The sequence below is a fragment of the Polypterus senegalus genome, chromosome 15, assembly GCF_016835505.1.
Source record: "Polypterus senegalus isolate Bchr_013 chromosome 15, ASM1683550v1, whole genome shotgun sequence".
NCBI classification, from domain to species: Eukaryota; Metazoa; Chordata; class Cladistia; order Polypteriformes; family Polypteridae; genus Polypterus; species Polypterus senegalus.
In genome coordinates this window covers 80,397,577-80,424,409 of record NC_053168.1, presented here as the reverse complement: position 1 = coordinate 80,424,409, position 26,833 = coordinate 80,397,577, and the positions used below count along the sequence as shown (strand labels likewise).

General features: G+C 36.5%; 1 protein-coding gene across 2 annotated transcripts in view; it reads left to right on the top strand.

Annotated features, from left to right (window-relative positions):
* Nucleotides 1-26,833, top strand: part of si:dkey-256h2.1 (uncharacterized protein LOC337520 homolog) — a 354,044-nt gene that overhangs the window by 128,792 nt on the left and 198,419 nt on the right. For both annotated transcript variants that reach the window (XM_039736958.1, XM_039736959.1), the window contains exons 4-6: nt 318-478; nt 13,036-13,176; nt 16,807-16,940. In XM_039736958.1, the coding sequence (XP_039592892.1) occupies nt 318-478; nt 13,036-13,176; nt 16,807-16,940 (436 nt within the window). The remainder of the gene's footprint in view (nt 1-317; nt 479-13,035; nt 13,177-16,806; nt 16,941-26,833) is intronic.

Here is a 26,833-nt window from a genome sequence, read left to right as displayed (position 1 = left end):
AAAACATTTATATCTATGAATTTGTCTGAAAGGAGGAAAAAGGTTTACAGAAAAGCTTCAGCTTGTATGCTGATTAATCCCATTGTCTTGATCATACTGATTGTTTTGACTTACATATTCAGCACTTCAGTTTATCCTCCTATCCTTTACTTTTGCCACTCAGTCAGTCCTTTGTCCAGTCATAAATAAACAGTTTGGCAATGCCTGCTTCAGTAATAAAGCTTATAGTACAATCATTTTCAGGCTGCAACTCTTTTTAAAATTGTGGTTCTTGTTGTTTATTCTGTAATGTAAATATACTGTTTTTATTCCCAAAGGTAAAGAATATGGCTGAATCAGGTGCACTTGGAGTTCTTGTCTATGCTGGAATTGGTGAACCCATAAAGGATATGAACTGCAAAGATGATGAATGCTCCACATCACTAGATATACCAGCAAGTATGGTGCATATTGAACCTGATGTTGTTTATGCCCTTCAGTAAGATATACATTTTTTTAAATATTTCTGTTAAAAAGCCTGTATTTGGAAATCTTTACATGATTTGTTTGTCTTTATATTAAGGACATAGATTAGTGCTTGAACAATATTAATATTTTGGGACCATGTTCTAAAACTAAAAAAGAAATTATAACAAAATTAAAAAATTGAGTGCGTTGATGTATTGACTCTTAGAGATTTGTTGGGTGAGTTTTTTTAGTAGATTGCAAATTTATCTGCATTCCTGTGACTCACAAAAACATTATATCAAAGTTTTGCATATTTGTATTAATATGATATGATGTGTTCATGTGGCATCCCCAAACCTAGAATGATACCAAAGGATCCAGATTATTTATTAAAGGTGTATTTTAATAAGAATATATAAAATATTGGTAACACTTTAGTTTAAGTAGTACAAAAATGCATCTATAACTCATTTTCTATTATGTAACAAGATCTTAACATACACTTCTTTGGGTCTTCATAACACTTATAAAGCAAAGAGTTTATCCATCCATTATCCAACCTGCTATATCCTAACACAGTGTCACGGGAGTCTGCTGGAGCCAATTCCAGCCAGCATAGGGCGCAAGGCAGGAACAAACCCCGGGCAGGGCGACAACCCACCGCAAAGCACACAGACACACACATCAAGCACAATTTTGGATCGCCAGTGCACCTAACCTGCATGTCTTTGGACTGTGGGAGGAAACCAGAGCACCTGGAGGAAACCCACGTAGACACGGGGAGAACATGCAAACTCCACACAGGGAGGACCCAGGAAGTGAGCCCAGGTCTCCTTACTGTGAGGCAGCAGCACTACCATTGCACCGTCGTGCCGCCCATATGAAGAGTTTATTCATCTCTGTAATTTGACTTACTAACAAAACTTCACTTTGGAGTGGTCTGAGGTGGTTTAACTGAGAAACTTTTCGTTTGATATTACATATTTAATATAAAACCTGTGAATCTTTCATATCAACAAGCAATTTTACCATCATATCAATATGCCACACTTCACAGAAATTAATAACTGGTCTACTGAGGTTTTATACAGTAAGTATTATGAAAACCAAAAGAAACCTTTGTCTTGTCTTACCACATAAGAGTAAATGAGTAATAATGTATTTTTGCAGTACATGTGTGGTTGATATTGTATATCCATGTCACCTAAACATGTCCAATGTATCCCATTATGGTAAACATGGCCAAGACATAAAAAAAACTGTTTTATATACAATGAGACATCACAGAATTAATTATTAGGAGTAATACAGTTTATAAAAGCTACTACTCCAATAGCCTCTGGGGTCTAATTCTAAGAACTTTGGGTCTGTTCAGTTATTCACTTTGACTGTCCTCTTCAGACAATGAGACAATTAAGCTAATGCTATGAGATACAATTTCTAAGCTCATCAACAATAAGTTCTGTTTCCCTTTCCAGGTATCAGTGCTCTCCCTTTGTTGGTCAATAATGTTGAGGACTCAAGTGACTTTGACTTTACAGTATTTAATGTTGTTCTTTGTTATTTTATATTTTTCTTCTGGGCATGATCTGTTCAAGATAGCACTTAAGAAATGTTGTTTGTTTCTATTAAACTCAGACGATAAAGTTGTTCTTCTGAGGCTTCATTGTTTTACCATCTTCTTTTGCCCCAGCAAAAAGACCTTCAAGTCAGGCTAGCCAGGCTGCTCAACAGTTTCAAATATTTTATTATTTTGACACGGGTACAACATATCACTCACTGGTTTCAATAATGGGACTTAAAGAGACAGGTTGAAAAATATGGGGAAAGTGATTATTGTACCAAACTGTAATAGTTATATTTTCTGTTTGTGGCCATACTGTAATTCATAGAGATACAACCATTTGTGATTTCATCAAATACCATGCTGTTAAACTGTACCATTCCAAGAGTTTTCACCTGATTTCCATTGTACTGGATAGTGTAAAGGAGGAATCAATTTGAACTGCATCTGTAGTGAGAATAGTGTATTGTCAGATGGGAGTCAAATCATAAGATGTCCAGGAGGTACAGCATTGCCAGTGAATAAACACTTTTCACAAAAGGGGATATTACACTTCAGTGCAATACTAACAGCTCAGGAGGTAATTATTTCATGGATGCAACTCAGTGGGAGAAATTTAAGACAGACATGTTGCAAGAAGAAGGCTCAGCATGCATGGCCTTATAATTTATATAGTAGACAGGAAAACTTTGAGAACTTGAATTGCAGAAACATCTGAAACTATTAGGTGGAACTCTAGCATGATGCCCCCAGGGGTTCCTTGAAGCAACCCCAATTCTGTAAGTGGTCCAGGAGCCTTCCCTAGGAGGATTTCCCATTTGGTACTCAAATAACTGTTCTGATTGCCAGCCACTTAATCTTTGAGTTGGGGGAACTGTAGTTAAGAACTCATCTAATGGGAGAAAACAACACCAGACATAGTAAAACCATTGTTTTATTGTATTGTGGCTTCCTTGGCATTATCTGGGTTCAGGTCATGCTCAGCAATGTGAGCTGTTAGTGGATGAGTATCTTCCTGCATGTGCAAAGCATAGGAGAAAAAGAAACATAACACTTTTTCAGTGAGTGTAAAGATGAAGCAGTGGTTAGCATTATCAGTAACTGTCTGTATGGAGATTTTTATGTTCTTTCCATGGCTGTGTGAGTGTATCCTGGTATTTTTTTTTTATCCTTCCACATGCCTGGACACATGCATGTTAGGTTAATTTATGATTTTAAGCTGGCCCTGTGTGAGTGTAAGTGTGGATATGTGCAGGAGTGGGTCTTTAAGTAAACTGACCCACTGTCCTGTGTTGGTTTCTACCTTTATTGAGTTCAGTTCCCTGTGCCACTGGACTGGATTAAGCTGGTTTGAGAATTAATATGTCATGCATCACTCATATATGCACTTTCTTCTATATTTTCATTTTATTTGGAATAATTGGAATAACTGAGCTGTGAGCTGAACTCAGATCCTATCCTCATCGAATTTTGAGAGGGATGTCTCTCATTGCACTGAACGATAAATGCAGTGAGATTATTTAGGCAGTAAAAATATTTAAGTTCATGCCGTCTCAATAACAATTGATCTTTTTTGGTGCTTGCATCACCACAGAGCAAGAAAGAATGGCCATTGCTTTTTATGGATTATTGTTTCATTTAGTACCTCAAAACTCAAAAGACCAACCACTTTTTACAACCTCATTCTTGCTTTTAGTACCACATAAAATATCACTGCCTTTATGGCCATTTTATTTGTTTGAGTTTCATGTATTACAGGGACAGTATACAGGTCCCGTTTTAGCAAACACCAAAGTAACAAAATTTTCAGAATAATGAATACTTTTCATTGTCCCAGAGAAAACATTCATACAACATCTAGTTTAATGATTTTTTTAATGAAATGTAGATTTCAGCAGGGTGGTGCAGTGGTAGCGCTGCTGCCTCGCGATTAGGAGACCCGGGTTCGCTTCCGGGGTCCTCCCTGCGTGGAGTTTGTATGTTCTCCCCGTTCCTCCGGGTGCTCCGGTTTCCTCCCACAGTCCAAAGACATGCAGGTTAGGTGGATTGGTAATTCTAAATTGGGCTTGGTTTGTGTTTGTCCTGCGGTGGGTTGGCACCCTGCCCGAGATTGGTTCCTGCCTTGTGCCATGTGTTGGCTGGGATTGGCTCCAGCAGACCCCTGTGACCCTGTGTTCGGATTCAGCGGGTTGGAAAATGAATGAATAGATTTCAGTGTTACAAACGTTTTCTGGACCAAAAATGGCTACCAAAGATAACAGCACAATGCAAAAAATACTTAATGCTAGACCTATGCTTTCTTTGTGTCTTGTGAACCCTGCAAAAGACTGTCTCTTTCTTGTCAGACCAAAAGATAGTGACAGTCTGTTGCAAAACTTCCAGTCACATGCAGGCTTGGCGAGAGTGTAGGCACGACATTATAAAGGTTTAGCTGAATTCAATGCTCCAATGAGCATCTGTGTGAGTAGTTGTCTTGTGTGCGGATACTGTACTGTTTGAGTTTCATAGTGCTTCTCAAAGTTTTATTTGTGATGAACAAAATAAGTGAGAAATGGGATCAGTTTACGCTGAAAAAAAACTTACATTAAATGTCTCATTTTCATTCTGTTTCAATACCTGTATTTCTATAAAAAAAGAGTTACATCTAATATCTCATTTTTAAGTAAAATATTTCTTGCTGTTTAAGAAGCATTTTACTTTTATACAGATATTGTCACAGAGTTGCACAAGAGACAGGAAGGTGAGTCCAGGTTTCCAAGGACAATACAGGTACTTTATAGAGAAGGCAGGTACAGTATCAGGACTTCATTCTAAATAGAAGCTGTGACTTCAGTGCTCAAGCACATGAGATAGGAGCCGTGACACTGGTGCAATCATCCTGCTTTAGCTCCCATCTTCAAATAAGAGGAACACCAGCATCTTGGAGTCACTGCTATGGCAGACCGGGAGAGTGCAAGGAAGAGCAGATCAAAGCCGGTGTTAAATGTTCTAAACATCGTGCGACAAGCATGTTATGTGATAAGCCTGATCCTGCAGAGGACAACCAATTACTTTGCCCTTGGTTTACTGTCTACTTTATGCAGCAAAGCAGCTACAGAGCTGTCCTTGCGCTACTGCCATTAGAGGTGAGAAATCATCAGCAACACTGGTCACACTGGTATATACGTATTTTCCCCATATTAATTTTAACAAACTATCCATTAAAACAAAATATTTTTATGGTCCCATGAATTTTGTTACAACAGGATTCCACCTGCATTTTTTCATAAATAAAAAGATGACAGGCAACCAAGGCAAAAGCGATGCTTTGAGAAATAAACTACAGACAAATTAACAAGGCAAAGGTCAGAACCAGGACGACTTTTAACTGAGGATGTCAGAGCCAAAACAGAAAGCTAAATTGTATTTAGAGATATTGTTATGCCAATGGGGAACAATACAAATGAATTATCAAAGAATCATGAAATGGACCAGGACATAAAACCTTAAATAAAATAAGATTAAAAACTTAGATTTCAAAAGATCTCTTACCAAAACAAAACAATAGACCTAAATTGTCAAAAGGAAGATTGTCAGAAATTCAAAAGCCAGAAAAAACCATAAAAGCACACATCCACATTGTTTGTTATTCTTCATATCCTTGCATAGCAGCTGACATGCGGTGCCAAAGTATAAAGTATCGCATCCATGATGTCTCACTATGACACAATGACTCTAGGGAAAACCCCGTGGCAATCTGTTTTTGCATCTAGGCAAACAGTTCCCCAAAAAGATGGCAGACACTCTAAAATAGAAATAGCAAAACTAAAACAAATGTTAAACAAAATTAACTTTTTAAAAATTAGGGGGCTCTGCTCCCTGCTCGCTTCGTTCGCCCACCCCTGGGTTTGGTGTACCGGATATACAATTTAAAGTTTGTTATTTTTGGGAATTGTTACATATTCATTATTTTCACTATTACTTTAAAACATTTGTAAAAACAATACTTATTTTATTTATATTAATATTTCCAGCCCCGGGCGTGGTTACATCTCTTTCTCGTAGGACGTATAACGCTGGTTGTAAAGGGGGTGCGGCTGAGCACAATCTAAGGAGATACAGTTGGATCATCTGTTGTCTTTCTATGTGTTAGGGTGGCTGAACACACGCAAGGAGAAGTGGTCGGATCATCTGCTTCGCTTGTCGCTTGTCATTGTTTTAAGAGCTGGGAACAAGTGAAAGTGTCTCACGGACTTCAAATTGTCTTCTGACAAGAGCACGTCTCGTCTCCCTAGTCTCCCTCCCTAAGATTTTTTTTTATAACAGAGAGACATTTTTAAGCTAAGAACGTTCTAGAGAAAAAATAACTAATTATTATTAAAGATGCTGAGACAAAAGAAAAGTCTTAACTGCAGGACAAAAAATATAAACTAATATGACATATAGCACAAGCAAAGTTCAAAGCCAGAAATCAACAAATAAGAAAGGAAATACAATAGTTTTTGTAGTAGAATCCACAGTCTTGGACAAGTTTCTGTCCTGAATGTTGACCTAAATACTATTGATGATGCCCCATGTCTTCTGGGTAATACACCCTAGCAATGTGTAGCCATGTCTCAACAAACAGTAATATTTCAGAGTGGAAGCATTCAGCACTTAATTAAAATTGATTGTTATAATTTGTCATGTCACGTCATTTTCTAATCTAGTTAATCCAGACCAGCCCATCGCAGATTGGACACATACATGCCCACACACACTAGGGCCAAGTTTGCATGGCCAATTCACCTAATCTGCATGTTTTTGAACAGAGGAAAATGGAGCACCTGGAGGAAACCATTGCAGACACGAGGAAACATGAAAACTTCACATAGGGATGACCCTGGACATGAACTCTGGCTTATTTACTGTGAGGCAGCAGCACTGCCACTGCGCTACTATTCTACATTTGTTTTAATTTATCTGATTAATTAATTTAATACAGAGCAAGATGTTCAAGTAAAGCTTATTCATTTTGCTTCAGAGCTTAGTTCTTCATTTGTCACCCTGTGAGCTTTGCAAGATACCCAATAGCAGGGGCAGAATACTGATACTCAGTATTCAACAGAGCAGAGGTTTTGAATACTTGTTGAAAGCAGTTGTAGGCTAAATTATTATTTCTTTTGTCAGTTTTGTAGGAAATATTAACTAAATTTGGAATAACATTTTTGATATAAGTGCTTGACAACAAACAACATACTCAACAAAATAATAATACTCCTTAAACTAATAGAGCACAGGAGACAAAAAAGTGAAAAATAAACAACTTAATGATCAACTCAAAAACATGACTGTAACATTCAGCATTAAATGCATTGCTAAAGACTAATTTAAGACAAAATGGAAAAGACTCCAAAATGGGTTTACCATAGAACTTAAGTTAAAAACTTGGTAAATATCATCGTCTGCTATTCACTGACATTTTTGAATTGGTTGATGATACTCCACATGTTTATTGCTTGCTTGCTGAAAAAAAAAAATTGTTGAAAAAATTCTCTGACATTGTGCAATGTCCTCTATATGTGGTAGCTATGCTTCAAAATAAATTACATATAATATTGATTAAGTTTATTTTAGACTAAGATTAATAATTGCAGGTATGACAACCAAGCAATATATTTATGAGCCTGTGAATATTTTACTAAAATACTTTTGTTTTGCAGATTTTATATTCTGATTATACTTCAGTAGTACAATTACTCCTGACATTCCAGCCATTAAATAAAATGAACATTTGGCTAAGTGACCTTGAATAATACAGTCAGAAAGATTTTACTTTTATAGGGTTTTTCAAACTTACAATTAGGTACACCATTCTTTAGCAAAAGCAATGAAAATGATATGCTTATTTCCAAACAATATATATAGTTGTGTGTGTGATTTTTTTTTATTTTAAATATGTAATGTTTAAGAATGTCTTAATATGTGGCCATATGAAGTATATATTAAGATGCTAAAGTCTGTGTCTGTGTGTGTCCAGTCTCTACAGGCAGTGTGATTGGTCTGTTTGGCTTTGATGATGCAATCAAAAGAGGAAATGCAAGTGTGAGACACAAGAGAAGGAGTAAAGCTGTAGGAGGCACACTGAAAGTCTCCTTTAAAGACAGCAGGATAAAGTGCCTCAAAATGACATAGTTTGAGAAGCAGGCTTTACAGGGACATGCTCGAGAGAGGGAGTGCCGGTCAAGAGAGGTTCAGACATATGAGGATACTGAAGGTGTTTTAGATTTTTTTAATGTATTTTATTACCTGCCTTTGCAGGCTAGTACATTATCATTTGTGAACTAAAAAATGCTAGAAATATTCCTTGGAGTATACAGGTTCTATTAATTTTAAATCACATAAGGGAAACAATCGAATAAGGTTATAGATGGTTGACTGTTGAGTCAGCATTTACTCTCCTTGTTAATTTGATTTTATTTACATTCAATACCTCTCCACCCTATCTTCAGTAACTTTTTCCAGTTCTTCCGATGGTCCTCCAGACTCTCCAAGTCAAGAGAGGTTTATTCCCTCCAGCATATGCTATTTCTGTTCCTGTCTCTTCTTCTAGGGGCTCATGCTTGCTACAGTACCAAACCCACCTGGATGATCTGATATTATAAAGCATCTGCTGTTCTTGTAACAACTTCAAAGTTGTTGGTAATGGCCACTGATTCACCTATAACAAATCTTCCTAATATAATGCAGTTATTACGTATGCAGAAAGGCATAGGATATCCAATCCTTTAAACACATCTGCTTGCCTAAGGACTTTAAGTAATACTGTAATTCTTTTCCTTTAAGCTCCAAACATGGTTTGGTTATTTGTTTCTCTTGAAATGTGAGTTTTATTGTGTCTTTTTATTCAGTTCATGTTTTATGATGTCAGGGTGTGATTTTAATGTTGACTAGTAAATAACTGTCCAGGAATGGCAATTCAGTGTGGTTCCAGCAGCAACAGAAACCCCACATTATTAAATTTACTGTACACCTCCCAGGGAGGCACCAAAGTGTATCGTAAGTATAAACCCAAACCAACTCAACTAGCTCCTCTCGATCCAGAGAAGAAGTGGTATGTTAATTCTGTCTCTCATCATAAGACAAAAATATAGACTGTTCTTGTTAGTGATTTTATAAGACCCTAACAACATAATACATAGAAGACATAGTTCAACTTAGAAAGTAAACAGTGTCTGTTTTAAGTATGAAAGTTTAAAGTTTTCTTATTCATGTTCTGCTGTGTTTTATTATCTAAAAGTTTGCCACAAGTCGAACAGTAGTTTGTAAAATAAAATATCTGTGATATCTTAGGGCGGCACGGTGGAGCAGCGGGTAGCGCTGCTGCCTCGTAGTTAGGAGACTCGGGTTCGCTTCCCGGGTCCTTTCTTCATGGAGTTTGCATCTTCTCCCCGTGTCTGTGTGGGTTTCCTTCCATAGTCCAAAGACATGAAGGTTAGGTGCATTGGCGATCCTAAATTGTCCCTAGTGTGTGCGCGCCCTGTGGTGGGCTGGTGCCCTGCCCAGGGTTTGTTTCCTGCCTTGTGCCCTGGGATTGGCTCCGGCTGACCCACGTGACCCTGTAGTTAGGATATAGTGGGTTGGATAATGGATGGATGGAGGTGATACCTTAAAAGATCACTGATTTCACTGAAGTGTTTAAAGAGATAGAGGGGAACTGTTGATTTAGATGTAAATTACAATTTTAATGAAGACTACTAAAAGTATTTTAACATTTTCAGTGTTAGCTGTGGTCACAGCTGATGTTCAATAGCAATTAAACAACCTGAAATTTCTCCAAATGTATAATTTGTTTTTTTCAATGGGGATGCTGATTGTGTTCACAAAAGGCCTAAAACTAAACAGACTGGATATTTACATGGGCTAAACTGTTTTAAGACCAGCTCTTCAACATGGAATATGTTTTAAAAGAATAAAACCCGCTGAACCTAATCAACAGCTGTTAGTTCTACAATTGTTTACACCAGAAAATATAAATGAGTTAATTACATCTAATGTGTTTGGCTTGATTCCATGTATATAGTCTAAAATAATTATCATTTTAAATTTAAAAAGACATCTCTATCAAAGCATCTGTACAAATTCAAACTAATTATACCTTTTCAGAGAATTTCACATTTATTGGTTAAGTGCTATTTTCACAGTCTGAAAAAATAAATTGTTATTATGCAATGCATTGACACATAGCAGATACTACATTTGATGATCTTCACAGAAATAAATATCAAAGTGGCAAAGTGGAGCTTATTGTAAAGCACAGTAAGAAAGCTGGGAGAAGACCTAAACTATAAATATTTACAGGAAAATGTTACTGTACCGAGATAGCAAGGCAAATTGAAAACATTAATTTATTTAATTCGCTGTCCTGCCACTTTCTCACATTTTTAGGTCATCCTAGCAGCAATGAATTAGATAGAAACTAGAATTCAGCAACCAGCTTTGCACGAGAAGCCAGTCTTTCACAAGGAACAATTATACACAAACACCCCATTCAATCATACCTTCTCAGTTTGAGGCTGTAAACTAACCAAACCTGCATATGTGGAACCAGGGAACTTGAGGAAAACACGTCTGACTACACAGAAGGTATGCATGCTCAATATAGACAGGCATGCCCTTTTCTTCTTGCAAACCACTGGTTTGCTTTCCCTGACAGATTAATATTTCTATTTTACATAAAGCTGGTCAAGGAAGTCAATATAAACACATCAATTTAAAAATCATGCCAAGTCAAAGAAAACCAAAATTGAGGCTTTGAACCTGTAGGACCAACTTTACTGGATTGTCCATTCCATCTGATTGTTCACTTCAGCTGGGCCATTGCTAGAAAATCTATATTTTCCATAGGAACCTATTCAATAAACCCACAAATCTCAACTGAAAAAATGCTGGATTGAAATTTCTAGCTAGGAGACCATAATCACGGGACAGCATTTGTAGCAGGCTGAGCGCATTTCTGATGAGTCAGCCAAAAGATGGTCAGAGCAGGAGGACAAAAACCTACACGTGCAGTCCCAAGATATAAGGAGCGGATTCCTCAACCACTTAAGGTCACACCTTGATGCGTGACATTCTTGTTTTGAATGACCACCAATGAATGTCACTGCCTGTTTATACATTTTTATACATATATATGAAAGTAAAACATGAAAAATAAAATTACATTTCAAAATAACACTTTGCATTTCATTATTTCAATCACAAAACCCTTAATGGTGTGTTAGATTTTGACAATGTTGCTTGAAATATTGGGCAGTAGACCAGAGGCAGTGTGTATACACTCAGTAAACACACTGTTTACACTTGACTTCATTTTTGCCTTTTATGACTAAATGTTTAAAACATTTACTCAGTCATTTTGAACATTTATATCAATATCATTAGAAGAGCAGACACATGATGAAACATTAACTTTTCAGCATTATTTTTTATGTCATGTGTAAAATTGCTTCAGTAACCCACAAAAATTGGATGATACCCTTTCCATAAGTTGTTACCTAACAGAAATGTCTACTACTGTAAGTCTTTAATGAATTTTACAAATTCTACACTTCAAAAGAAACTAATACCACACTTTGCTTGCTGGAAATGTTGAAATAATTTGTTCAGGCACTTACTTTGTCAATATTGAAAGATTAATTCATGAATTTATAAATTATGTTTGTATGATTTCTTTTAAAATGTGTCTGATCCAAAAATATTGCTCTTAAGGTATTTTTAACAAAGGTCTTTTGCATTAAGTAGATGAATCACAATAGATAACACAAAAATCATAATGTATAAACATTTAACACCATTAAACAATATTAACTGGTTAATGAGCTGTTTGTGAAAAAAATAAAAAACTGGAGCAAATGTCCTTTTTCCGAATTCAGAATTTCTGTTAAACAGAAAGCTAGGTCTGCACCTTTAGAGGTAAAGAAGAAACAAAGTAGGATAGGGGTGTCACTCTATTGCAGGGCACTCTCACTTTTTTCACTTTAGAGTCATTAACTTCAGCCAAGTTGTGTGGTGATTACATGTCCTCCCTCTGAGAACTCTGGTTTTCTTCCCTCATCCCAAACACAAAGGTGAAGGTTAAATTGTTGATTCTGAATTGTTTGTGTGCGTGAGTAATGTCTGCGATGGACCATCAGATTGTTGAGTGTTAGTTTCTGCTTTGTGCCCAGTACTACTTGGATAAGATGAAGCCATCGTGACTGGATTTTGGGATTAAGTGAGTTTAGTAATGTTTACATGGATGGATCGCAGTCATTGACTTGCATAAGATAATTTTTTTCCCAGACCTGAATGAAAAGAATTGAACTATATTTTTATTAATATAAAAATGTATTTTAATTACTAACCTTTATTTGATGTAAGGCTTGAAACTTTTACAAAGATGGTTTATATCATTAATTTGAAGTGGGTATCCATGTTGCTCTTGTAGATATGGTTGGGTGGTTACATCATGGCTCTGAGGACATGGGTTTAATTACTGGCCCACTATCTTCTTAGAGTTTGCTTGTTCTTTCTAAGCCTATTTGACCAAGTATTTTGATTTCTTCCCACATCCCAAAACTAAATGTTATTTTATGTTATTCATGTTGTTTAATGTTTTCATGTTATTTTAATTGGAATGATGGGAGTTCCCTAAGTGAAACCCATGATGCAAAAGTCTTGTTCCAAATTTGTTACTGGCCCATAGCTTTGATAAAGGATAGATTTTCTAGTTTGCCCTTTTTATCATTTAATTCTGTACAATGGTTCATTTTTCATACATTGATATATTTCCACATTGAAAGTTGTGTTGTATTTTTTCAGGTAAATAACTATTTTTTTACCTGAAATGCACAGCTCTAAAAAAAATATTATTTTGAATTACTGTGCTTATTCTTGCAACATAAGTCATGATATTACCATATATCTTTGTCAGGAATATTAGTTATGAATTAAAAAATAGCTTTCCAGTAAGCTATGCTAGGAGTGATTATTTAGTGTTTTTGTTTGTTTTGTTTTGCTTATAGGACACACAAAAGGGTGAATGTGTCCTTTCAAAATGTATCTTCTTCTGGTTTCTTCTTTGGCATTGATCGACGAGGAAGACTAGCAGAAATGGGATGGTTGCTCTTTCCAACATTCAGATTTCTTGCTTGGCAGGCACAATGGTAAGAAAAGATTTTAACATTTATGGATTAGTGCAGATCTCTCGTATTACTGTGATCATGAGAATTTTCCCCCACATTTTTCCTGGATTTTGCATTTTAATAGCATAATATCGTCCATTTTCTTCTATGTTGTAAGTGGGATAATGTGTTAATAATGTGACAGGCAGCAAATCTGTGAGACACCCTAAAATGCAGAAAGTGGCGCAGATCTCTAAAGAATCAAAACATGATTATTTTATTAAACAAAATATTTTCAAAAATGAGGGATCAAAAACACTTAAGGTGCACTGGTGGCTGTGAGGCTAAGGATCTGTGCTGGTATCCCGAAGGTTGCTGGTTTGAATCCCCGTCACTGCCTTTAGAGATCCTACTCCGCTGGGCCCTTGAGCAAGGCCCTTAACCTGTAATCCAGGGGTGCTGTACAATGGCTGACCCTGCGCTCTGACCCAAAGGGGTATGCAAAACAAACAAAGTCCTAATACAAGAAATTGTATAAGGCAAGATAAAGAACAAAAAAAAAAAAAAAGAGTGTGTAGTATTAAACATAATAGAGAATAACGCCTATATGTTCAACTGGTCTTGACTTGACAGGTTTTGATCCCTAGTCAGTTCTCCAATGCTAAAATACTGTGCCTCAAGCACAAAACCCTCTCCCATTCACATTCTGCTCACTCTGATTGCCTGAGTTTATCTCTGACTCTTGTCACACTATCTGTAGTACTTGACAGTCAAACCCTTGTCCGTTTTTACTCAATGACTCCAAGCTTATTTGGCCATTAGCAGGAAACAGAGTTTAATGGCATTCATTGCACCTTCCTAAAGGACTTCCATCTTGTTGGCCCATGTAACCCTTCTGAATTCCATTTTCTAATTAAAGGGTCAGGATTCCAGTATCCCTCATGCTGCCTGCATGTGTAATATGTATCAGAAATATGGATGGTATTTCTTTGTCTTTTTGGCATCACCTATAATTTCATCGCAATTTTAGTGCACAGGGAGTAATGAACTGGTGCCCTGTCCAGGATTTGTTTTTTTACCTTGAGCCCAATGCTTGCCTGGAAATGCTCTGACTTCCTCGCAACCCTACTCAGAATACGCAAGTTTGAAAATCAATTGGTGGATGTATGGAGTAATCACTTTCAGCACACCCTTTTAAACAGCCCCTGGTTGACTGTTTAGACACATTGCCACTTGGAGGTGCTTTTCTGTTACCAGTGTATGATTCTGTTTTTGAAGTACAGATACTGTCATATGTTACCACAATACTCCTTCTTCTCCTTAAAAGCAGAACTGGCTGAATGACTCAGAAGTATGAATTACAAAAATAATTGGTACATTCATTGCTTACAGATATACAGTACATCAAAAATGCAACATTTGACAGCATCTCCTTTATTTGATATAAAATATAATAAAATAATTAACCATATAGTGAGTAATGCTAGACAAAGTCAAACAATGCAAAAAAGTCCATGAAAAATCTCACGGGACCTGTGTCGCATCATCCACATGTCAATTATTCAGTCCTATGCTCAGAATGTACAATATGCATGCTTTTTTTATATAATATTGTTAGTTACTTCTGGAATGAATAGAGCAAGTCATAAATAAGAATCTAAAGGCCTCGTGGGAGTCACTTTTTGGATTGAATACCTGCCTCTCCCCCTCATTTGTTGGTCAAGAGTCCTGTCATTATCTAGGCCTTCACTACAAACTATATGGGGTAAGTAACATAAAAAAAATAATTTTTTTTGTGAAGTGTTCCTTTAATTAGAGATGGGCTGGCTCCTTATTCAGTGCTAATTTCAGTCTTGGCCCACAGAGCTGCCAACATAGGCTCTGCCCTCCAACTGGGGTTGCAGAATGTTATGAAGGTTGGTTACCTTCTGGAATTTAATTTGAAAACATTGATTCTTTGAGTAGTTAAAGTTCTACTTAAAAATACATTTCTCTGTATTAATGCATGCAAATTACTTTAATGTTTAACTTTTATATTTTTATACTGTGTGTCTATAGTGTTTTGTATTTTTTATGATTATTTTTATTTTGCTTTTTTAGTATTTGTCCTTCTTAACTTCATCATGTTTGAATTATTTTTAGATTGCTTTTCTTGTCATATTTTCTCATAGAATTTACCTTGTAATTCTTATTGGTAATCACTGGAAAACTAATTTAAAACAGACAAAAGGTAAATTTTGAAATAGAATTTAGCATAATTGGCATAATACGAGTTGCACTTTTAATCATACATAAGTATGCTGAGTGTAAACTTCTTTTTTTCCTCATGTGTTGTTGTGATTATAATACAAAACTCATCCACTGAGAATTCCATATCCATTGCATTTCATAACATCTATTTAAAGATTACAGCTCAATAAATTGATACAGGAGAAAGTAGGGTGAAATGACACGTTTTATTGGCTAACTAAATAGATTACAAATGCAAGCTTTCGAGGCAGCCAAGGCCCCTTCATCAGGCAAGGTGTAACAAAGGGTTGCCTGATGAAGGGGTCTTAGCTGCCTCAAAAGCTTGCATTTGTAATCTATTTAGTTAGCCAATAAAACGTGTCATTTCACCCAACTTTCTCCTGTATCAATATATGGCTAACGTGATACAACACTCTACAGCTCAATAGCTAGCAGTGTTATACCAACAAACCCGAACAAACTCCTCTGTTTAGGACTCAGCATAACCCCTGCAAATTGATTGTTTTCTTTCTTAACCAACAGGCTTCAGACTGGCAACATCACATCCTCCATGCTGACCTTCAACAAGAGTACCCCACAGGGTAGTGTGCTGAGCCCCATTCTGTTCTCCTTGTTTAGCTATAACTGTGTGACTGGACAGGGCTCCAACTCCATCATCAAAATTGCTAATGACACCACCATTATAGGCTTGAACACTCAGTTTACCAGACAGCTTACCAAAAGGTTGTTTAGTATAAGACTAAGTGGTACTGGGACAGTAATCTCAAGTTTAATGTCAGCAAAACCAAGAAGCTGGTCATAGACTTAAGAAAGCAGAAGGCAGAATAAACTGACATCTACATCGGAAGGAATGCTGTTGAGAGTAACAATTGTAGTGACCATAACTGATGAATTGAAGTGAGCACAGCACATTTCATCTTTGGTCAGAAAGGCTCACCAGTATCTCTGCTTCCTCAGACATCTGAGGATAGGTAGCATTTCTCTGTGTGTCCTCATGAACCTCTATAGGTGTACAGTGGAGTCCATCCTCATAGGCTCCATCATATCCTAGTGATGCAACTGCTCGGGTCAAGATTGGCATTGCAGAGGGCAGAGGGTGGTAAATGCGGCACAGAATATTACCGACACCCAGCTGCATTCTTTTCAGGATGTATACAACACTCACTGCCTTAGAAAGACAAACAGTATAATTAAAGAATTCAGTCATCCCACACAGCTTCTTTTCTTATTCATCCCCACGTATAAACAGTGTAGGACTATTGGCTGTCTTGCCGAGCAACTTCACATCACTTCAAATGACTTGACTTGACTTGACCATAATGAACAATTAGGGATTTAATTTTATATTGCGTAAACTTCAATATGTTTTGCAATATAGAAAATATGTAAAATATGTTATTGTTATATTATTTTTTGTTATAGGTTTGATTATTTCGAAAATTTGGAAGAAGAGCTTGAGCAGTCATTTATGAAGCAATTTCACATAGTCAATGTATTCAACAACACTGTCATGCAAGGTGAAGCTGGAGCAGTAGCCACTGTGGAGCTACCAAAAGGTAGAGTACTGTGCAGAATGCAGGTGTATGTTTCTTTTACTGGTTTGTGCTTTTGACATAACTCATTTCAGATGTTATGTCTTGAAAATTGGAAAAAATATATCGCACAAACATTACATGTTTAAAAGAATTTGAAATGGTGTTCACTATAGAAAGTTGCTATATAAAATAAAGTGTTTTGTAATTTTATGTGTCAAATGAAACAACTTCAGAAAGAGAAAAAAATACAGGCTTGATGCAATGTCTAAATTTTGTCCCTGTTTTAATCAATTTAAACGTAATTTCAAAGTGATATATTGAAGTTTTATCAAAATATCCATTTTAACTGCTCTTAAATTGCATTTCTCAAGGCTTGCTGTACAGTGGGGCTATTTAGTTTATTTTACTCACCAGATGGCCCAGAGGATGCAGGTTATCAAACGCTGTAACTTATCTCACAATGATCACTTCTTGCCTCCGTTCTGATTTCTTGTTTACTAACAGAGAATTCTGAATTTCTCTATAGCATAGATTTTTCTTATGCACCCACAGTAATACAGCAAAGTATGCTTCAGTTTTGTTATTCACAGCTCAGTCCTTCATCCTTGTCACAGAGACTGTAAGGATATGTAGGGCTCATCTCAGCTATGAGCTATTGTTAAAAATACATGAAAAAGTGTGTTCTTCGAGCAGAATCTGGTGCTCTTATCAGAGGTAAATGATGGTCAATTATTAGAATATGTGCTGTTACTAAAATTTGTATGATGTGTATATTTATAATTCAGTGACAAAAAAATATATATATATTTTGGTAAACAAATTAATTTCTTTGCAACAGGCAGACCATATGATGGAGAAACAAAAGAGGAAAAAAAGCAGTAAAAGCCTAACTTAACTGTCTAGAAGGCCTAATTTATGAATAAAGAATACTGTAAGTCTACATGTCTAATAAGAAAAAAAATCAAAACCAAGCAAACATGTATTCCTAACATGTTCATTAAGTCATTGATTTTCTGAATCTATTTCCTCGAGTACAGGGTCACGTCAGGCGTACCTTGGCAAAGAGCTGTTTTGAATGGGATGCTAATCTATTACTGGACACAATCACTAATTCTAGATCAATTTAGAATAACTAATTACCCTAATCTTTAAATTTATTTAAAGGGGTGCATTGTACATGCAGAAACCATAAAGAATATGCAGACAGATATTTGGGAAGGATGTGAATCTGGGACTCTTTATCAGTGAAGCAACAGTATTAACCACTACATCATCAAGGGTCTGTCACAATACATTAGAAAAGGTTTCTTTCTCTTCTTAATTTTCAGGAACGTAATACTTCTAATAAAAAGGTTTTCTCAACTAATATCTGATAATCTTACATCTTCTACAACGTTATGTTTTGTGGAATTAGTCAGGGACCATTTAGGATCGACAATTCACCTAACCTGCATGTCTTTGGACTGTGGGAGGAAACCGGAGCGCCCAGAGGAAACCCACGCAGACACGGGGAGAACATGCAAACTCCACGCAGGGAGGACCCGAGAAACAAACCCAGGTCTCCTTACTGCGAGGCAGCAGGGCTACCGCTGTTGTGTAATTAATGTACATGAAATAGAATATTGCGATCTAGTGATGTTCAAAAATATCCTAGTGCCTCTAAAGCTCCTGACAACATTAACATTACAATGCAGTTCATGGTATCTGGCGGGGCAGTGTCTATTCTAGCCCCACTGAACACAAGAAAGGAACCAAGAAGAGCAACTAGGCTGATTTCAGAGCTACAGGAGATATGAGAAAAGATTAAAAGAGCTGAGCATTTGCAGTTTAAACAAAAAGATGAGTAAGAGGAGACATGATTGAAGTGTTTAAAATTATGAAGGGAATTAGTACAGTGGATTGAAACTGTTGTTTTAAAATTAGTGTATCAAGAACACAGTTCAAAACTTCCATCCATCCATCCATTTTCTAACCCGCTGAATCCGAACACAGGGTCACGGGGGTCTGCTGGAGCCATTCCCAGCCAACACAGGGCACAAGGCAGGAACCAATCCCGGGCAGGGTGCCAACCCACCGCAGGACACACTCAAACACACCCACACACCAAGCCCAATTTAGAATCGCCAATCCACCTAACCTGCATGTCTTTGGATGGTGGGAGGAAACCGGAGCGCCCGGAGGAAACCCACACAGACACGGGGAGAACATGCAAACTCCACGCAGGGAGGACGCGAACCCGGGTCTCCTAACTGCGAGGCAGCAGCGCTACCACTGCGCCACCCAGTTCAAAACTTGTTAAGGGTATATTTTGCACAAACATTATGATATTTTTCACAGAGAGCCATAGACACATGGAATAAGTTAATAAGTATTATGGCAGACAGTAGGACTTTAGGGGCCTTCAGAACTAGACTTGATTTGGAAGAATTAAGTGGATACAACTGGCAAGTTTTGCTGGGCTGAATGGCCTGTTCCCATCTGGATTGTTCTAGTGTACTAACTATGAATGGGGCACCAAGCCCATCAAAAGGTCTACTCATGTGCACATTTCCACTCAGATGGGTCATTTTGGAATTAACATCACACTCACATTTTTAGGCCATTAAAGGAAAACTAATGCACTTTCAGAAAAAGAATCATGACATGAGGAGAATTTGCAAACTCCAGTTAGACAACAGCTGTGGTGTCTGCAGAAAAAGAGAAGAGAGAAAGCAGACAAGGAATGCTGGATCTGTGAGGCAGAAGCACTGAACATTGCATCACCATAACATCCAACGCCTAACATACAAAAGTAAATCAATAAACTAAATTTCATGACCTCCTCTAATTTCAAGGGTGAGATGACCTGCACAGTAGATCAGATTAGATTAGATTAGATATAACTTTATTTGTCCCTAGGGGGAAATTTGGCTTTTTACAGAAGCTCTTCAAATAGATAAAAACATCAGTAGATAAGCAAATAAATGTACTGTATATACACAAACAATATGGTCTGAACACACACCAGAATGACTAAAAAGGTTGAAAATTAAAAAGAGAGAAAATGTCTGACTTGGCAGTCCCAGTCCCAGTGAGGCATTATAGAGGCTTATTCCTTTTGATATAAAGGAGCTCTATTGACACACTTCTGCTGAATAATTTGTTGACTAAAAGAACTCAGTGTGAGTGTGAGTGTGTCAGAGAGCACATGTGCAGCATTGTTTTGCTCTTATCAGTGCTGTGGAGTAGGAGTTGGAGTCATGGATCAGCTATTTTTTAGTGGAGTTGCTTTGTTTTTTTTTTTTTCCACTCTGAGTGCAATACCAGAGTCTAAACGTGCTCTGGATGGAAAAATGTCCTGGGTAAGAAAAGATGCTCCAGCTGTGACATCTGTCTGTTTTTTTAATGGCTAACACACTGATATGTAATGTTGGTAAAGTTTAACTTATAAATGCTGGCACCTGCAAAGCTTGGCCTGTTTTGGCGGCTCTTTGTACAACTGTTTCATCCATATGCTCTGAATGTCTGATACTCAGAGATAACATCAGAAAAGATAATGTGATTAGATTTTTAAAATGTAAACAAGAATTTTTTGTTTCTGTTTTTTTTTTTTTAACCACACTTTATAGGCATCATCCCTCATTTCTCATGCTAACTGCCGGTTTGTACCCGCATATGAGTTAAAAACTCCTGCGCCAATAACTACACTGAGTCCTGCTACCAAAAATGCACATTTTTATTAGGTAGGGCATTCATTTACCCAAATTCCATATGAGGTGAGGGTGTGCATTGTGATTTACAATAATATAATTCCCAACTAATTTGAATAATAATATCTCCTATAAAACCATTGTAATAAACTTGGCATATGATAAAGTTGGAATCAAAGTCATATTTTTTAAGCTTTATGGAATCAGAGTCGGACAGTTTTTTTCACGACTCCACAGCCCTCGTTCATATGCTTAACATTGTTTTGCATTTGAGGTGAAAAGCTAACATTTTTTTTATTGAATTAAATGTCACAAGAAAGCAGCACTGCTGCTACCTCTAGCATAGTTACAGACATTTACCAGCTGTCAGATAATTGCAATAATGTGAGGCATTGTCATTTCTTTAAATGACTTTTTCTTATAAATAAAAAAAAAATCTTACCAATATGCCTTAAGAATGGAGACCACTGCTTCCCAATTTAGGAATGGTATTTCAGATCTTTAAGAACCAGTCAGAAAATTGCATTTCTGTTTAAAGTCTTCACTGTCATAGGCTTTATACCATTTCACAGTTCTAGCAGCTCTTTGCTTGCCACCTTGCTTGACAAACAGTTGACAGGAGTTGATTTACTTAGAAATGATGCATTTTGATCATTTTGTATTTTCCTCATGGAGCTTCATTGACAAGGCATGGCCTGACTCAATTGCAGCAATCGCTCAGTCAATGCTGTTCATTACTCCTACAGCATAGCCCCAAGCTGAGACATATATGGGCCATCCTCAGTCCATGCCTATCTCCTTTGTCAAAATACAGTTTGAACTCAACCCTTAGTCTCTGGAGTATAACAGAAAGTTTTTTTGTTTTTTTTTTGTTAATTACCAGAAGCCACCAATCTGTGGTCAATTCTGGGAGAATTGCTGGCACCTTGTGCTTCAGTGTTTTCTGCATCTTTGTCAGTTTGGTGTTTTTTTTCCCAGTATGTCAATGTTACATTTCTGATGATGATATTTGCATCTGAAAAGTCTTGAATAGCCTTGAAGAAGTTAGTGTGGTAACGTATTGGACTAGCTTGAAATTGACATCCTCAGTGTCATCCTAGCAATTTACCACTTATTTTATGATTATTTCTGTCATACTTTTATTATCCTCCTTATTTATCTGAAATGAGTCTGTCCAATGATATTTAAAAGGTACTATTTGGCTTACTGAATTAATTAAGCTTATTAAAGATGGCTTATTGCAGTTTAGAAAGGCTGTAACAAATTCATTGCTTAAGTACAATGAGAGCTGCTTTAATTCACAAAATTAAAGCACACTGAGCTGAAGGAGAATTATGATTTGAGAGTTTTTATATGTGTTGTGTTTAATAAACAAATTAGTCAAGCACACTCGACATTTTTTTTAAATAAAAGTAGTGTTGTGGGATTTAGAATACATTTTTTGCCTGGGTAGCAAGTGCCTCTAAACAAAAAGATACATTTACATAATATGACAGTTGTAGGAGGCAGATGAAGAACAGTTTCAGCTGTTATTCCAGGGAACTGAAGCAAGCATTTTAAGTATGAAAACTACAGGCTGTGTCATACAATGTATATATGTTTAAATGTGGGATTATGCAAAAGTTTATAGTATAAATTGTGTAACCTTTAGAAAGTTAAGGAAAATAATTGAAATGAAGTTGTGCAGCAATCCCAGGAGACACCTTTGTGGGTATTTGCTGATTGTATAATCAATGGTGACAATAGTGCATTGATAACAGTTTATAAACCTGAAGTAATGTTTCATGTGAAATATTAAAAAATGAAATCCTAAATTAGATTTTAATAAAATTATATGACAGCTAAATTATAATATAGGTATTTTAAGGGAAAAACAAAAACTTGTTTGAGTTGTTAACTTGTGGATTCAAATATTTAAGGCACAGACGTGGGTACCTTGTTTATGGATTTCATATGTTCTCCCAATGTCTATTTGGGTCTTGTATGGGTGCTCAGAATATCCCCCTATACCACAAAGCAGAATTTGTTTAGATTCAATGGAATATTCAAATTGGCCTTGTGCGAATGTTCATAGGTCAGTGTGTGGCTTTACCTTGGGAAAGACTTGTGCCCAATCCAGAATTGGTTGGTGTTTTCCACCTAATGTTGCAAGGAAAGAATGTGAGGTCTCATATATAAAGCTTGCGTAGCTCAAATAGAGGCTCGAAATGTGCAGAGGTTACTTCTCACATAAATGTCGGGATTTATATAAGAAAACTTGACATCATCATACAGACCAATCTCACTTTTGAATTATAGTGTAAAGATACTCTCCAAAGCCCTAGCTAGAAGGATCCCTTCGGTAATGTCACAAGACCAAACTGGATTTATTAAAGGCAGACACTTAGTTTCCAATCTTTGCTATTCTCCATATTGGAGAAATTTGGGTTGGCCCGAACATCTGTGCATGGATCAAACTACTGTATTCAAGTCCAGAAGCTTCAGTTTGTATTAACAACATTAACTCAGACTTCTTCAGACTAGAACGTGGTGCTAGATCAGGATGTCCCGTGTCACCACTTCTGTTTGCAATCGCCATTGAGCCACTGGCAGCTCACGATCAAAAATGCTTATGAAATAAAGGGAATTATCAGAGAAGGACTTGAACAGAACATTTGTATATTTGCAGATAATATATACTGTATCTATATATAAAATACAGTCCTAACAGCATTTACAGAATTTCAAAAGATTTCTGGTCTCAGAATTAATTTGAACAAAAGTGTACTTTTTCCAGTGAATTCTCAACCACACAATATTAGATTGGACACCTTCCCTTTTATCATCACGGATCAGTTTAAATACCTAGGGGTAAACATAACAAATAAACATAAAGCTCTTTATCAACAAAATTTTACTGTCTGCATGGAAAAAATTAAGCATGACTTGCATAGATGGCCAACCCTTCATCTCACTTTAGCTGGAAGAAGTTAACACTGTCAAGATTAATATCCTTCCTAAGCTTCTTTTTCTATTTCAGAACACCCCTATATATATCAATAAATCATTTTTTAAGAAATTAAACTGATAATAACAGATACTACTAAATTAGATTCAACCCTAACCGCATTTATTTGGAATTCAAAGCATCCACGTATCCAAAGAGCGACCCTACAAAGACCTAAGGAAGCAATAGAAATTAAATCCTGCAGTACTTTATATTCCTTGCTTTGTACCCCAATAAGTACAAGTCATTGCCAAAATACTAACAACCCAATAGTGCTTCACTCACTCAGAATATGGAACCAATGTAAAAAGTATTTTAAGATAGAGAAGGTTTTATCTGTGGCATCTCTGCCTGAGAGCCACATTTTTCCACCCTCTCAAACGTAGGCAGTTTTTAATGTCTGGAAAACATTTGGAATTAAATCACTTAGGTATCTGTATATAGTCAAAGTCTGTATTCTATGAACAATTACACTCTAAATTTAAATTTCCAGCAATACATTTCTTTCGCTACCTTCAAATTAGAAACTTTGTCAAACAAAACTTACCCAATTTCCCACACCTCCCACCTACTTCTATTCCAGAAGAAATATTGATCAGTCTTGAGGACTCAGACAGCATTTCAGTAATATATATAAAAACATTTTAAAGTCCCTTCCTTTCAATGATCCCAGAGTACAGTGGGAAAAGGATCTCTCACTCAACATATCAGAAAAGGAGTGGAAGGCAGCAATGCACAGAATTCACTCCAGCTCCATATGTGTAAAGCATATAATTATTCAACTTATACAGTAGTTATATTTCGAGCGCATCTGCCTTATTTAAAATTGTCCCAAATGTTTCCAGGACAAGATTCAACCTGTAAATGTTGCAGTCAAGCTCCAGCCTCATTAGGCCACATGTTTTGGGCCTGCACCAAATTAACATCATTCTGGACCAAAATCTTTAAATGCCTTTCAGACAGGCTTGGTGTCACACGTAGTTCCAGATGGGCTTAAAGTGGAGAAGGAAAAACAAACTGTAATTTCCTTTTCTTCACTATTGGCATGTAGACTTATTTTGCTCAACTGGAAGAATTATAATTCACCTCTTTTTAGTCAGTGGGTAACTGATATTATATACTGTATTATTCACAATTGGAAAAAACCTAATTCTCACTTAGAGGATCTGTACAAAACTTTTTCAAAACCAGGATCTGATGAATAAAATTTTAGAATAAGCATTTAAAGCATTGATGAAGCGGATTCTCTCTTCTCTGTTTTTCTTTTTTTATTCTATTTATTTTAATTCATTTATTTATCTACATATTTTTACTATTATTAAATTTTTAGTCTGATGACCTAGCTCTCTTTCTCATAGGTGGCGGTCGATTTGTTTCGAACCTAGTTTAACTTAACCTGCTTGTATGGAATGTTATTTGATTTTAATTAAATTAATAAAATGTTAAAAAAAAAAAGAAAACTTGACAGCAGAACATATCTGACCAAAGTGTACACAATATTTCAGAGAAAATGATAAATGACAATATCCTTGATCATGCAGGGAAATGCAGCCAAGCCAGGTAAAGGACAATTCACATAATAATGCATATCACTTAGTTGTTATTATAATGTGCATTAATGCAACAATCTCAAAAGTGATTAATATGATGTAGAAACTCTATTTTAATTCAACTTTTAAGAAGTCCAGTGCCATGTATTTGCACTTAATAACTATTTCTTTAGGCAGTTTATATTGGCTACTTATCGTCACTTCCCAGGGAACTGGTGAACAGGTCAGGAATATCTCAGCCAAACTTTACTCTATCATGCCGGCTGTGCTAGGAGACACAAACTGACTGACAAGGTGTTACATCCAGCTTTCTTATGGTGTGGGTTCATATACGTAAAACATAACATATTTTTGCCAACATTAAAATGTATTTTGCAGCTGTGTCCAGGAGTCCCAAAGTAATCTGAGCACTGTAATGCATTCATATTCCAATATATTTGCAATATTGATTGTACTGCAGATGAACTCCCCATAACTGATCACTTTCTTATTGTATTCAATGTTAAACTTTCACTTTCCAACACTAAGCTTTCCCGTCTCACGTGTTTCCGTAATATTAAGAATATTAACTTAGACTCTCTTTCCTCTAGTAATGATTCCCTTATAGACACTGATAATTTACCCACTCCTGAAGAACTGGTCTCACATTATAACACTCTATAACACTTAACTCTGTCGCTCCATTAAAAACTAGATCTTTTTCTTTCTCCTTTTCTGCTCCCTGGTTCAGGCCTGAACTTCGGCTTTTGAAAGCCAAAGGCCAGCAACTTGAACAGTTATATAAAAAAACTGGACTCTTTGTTCACCGTATACTGTACTTTATTACAAGGACTGTATTGCCCAAAGTAAATCCAACTATTATACTCTCATTATTTCTTCCAATGAAGGAAACACCAAGTCATTGTTTTCACTACTTAACAATATCACACAACCCCTGGATTCTTTACCTTCTCTCCTTTACTCAACTGAACTTTGCAATTCCCTTATGTCCTTTTTTAATGAAAAAATCCAGAAGATTCACCAGTCTCTCTGTACGGATTCCACCAGTACTGCATTTGAATTTCACCCACCAACTCACTCATTTTCCTCTTTTCAGCTTCCTACCTTCTCAGAAATCTCAGATCTTGTCTGTAAGTCTAAGCCATCCACCTGTTAACTGGACCCCCCTCCCTACAGTTCTGGTCAAAGCCTGCCTCCCCTCTCTGGTCCCTCTTATTTGTGCTATAATCCACAAATCTCTCACTACTGGTACTGTTCCTTCATCTTTTAAAACTGCTGCAATAACCCCAATACTGAAAAAACCTGGTGCTGATCTAATTTCAGTAATTTTCGTCCTATTTCTAATCTACCCTTCATTTCCAAAATTCTTGAAAAAATAGTGGCTATTCAACTTCATTCTCATTTATCTCAAAATAATCTATTTGAACAGTTCCAGTCTGGTTTTTGTCTCCTCCGCAGTACAGAAACGGCACTTATAAAAATTACTGATGACCTCCTTATGGCAGCTGACTCTAGTTTAATTACTATTCTCATCCTTCTTGATCTGAGTGCAGCCTTTGACACTATTTGTCACACTACTCTTCTCAATAGATTATCTTCGATTGGCATTACCTACACACCACTAGATTGGTTCAGATACTACCTCTCAGGCCGCACTCAGCTTGTTCAGCTTAAAACTTTCACATCCCA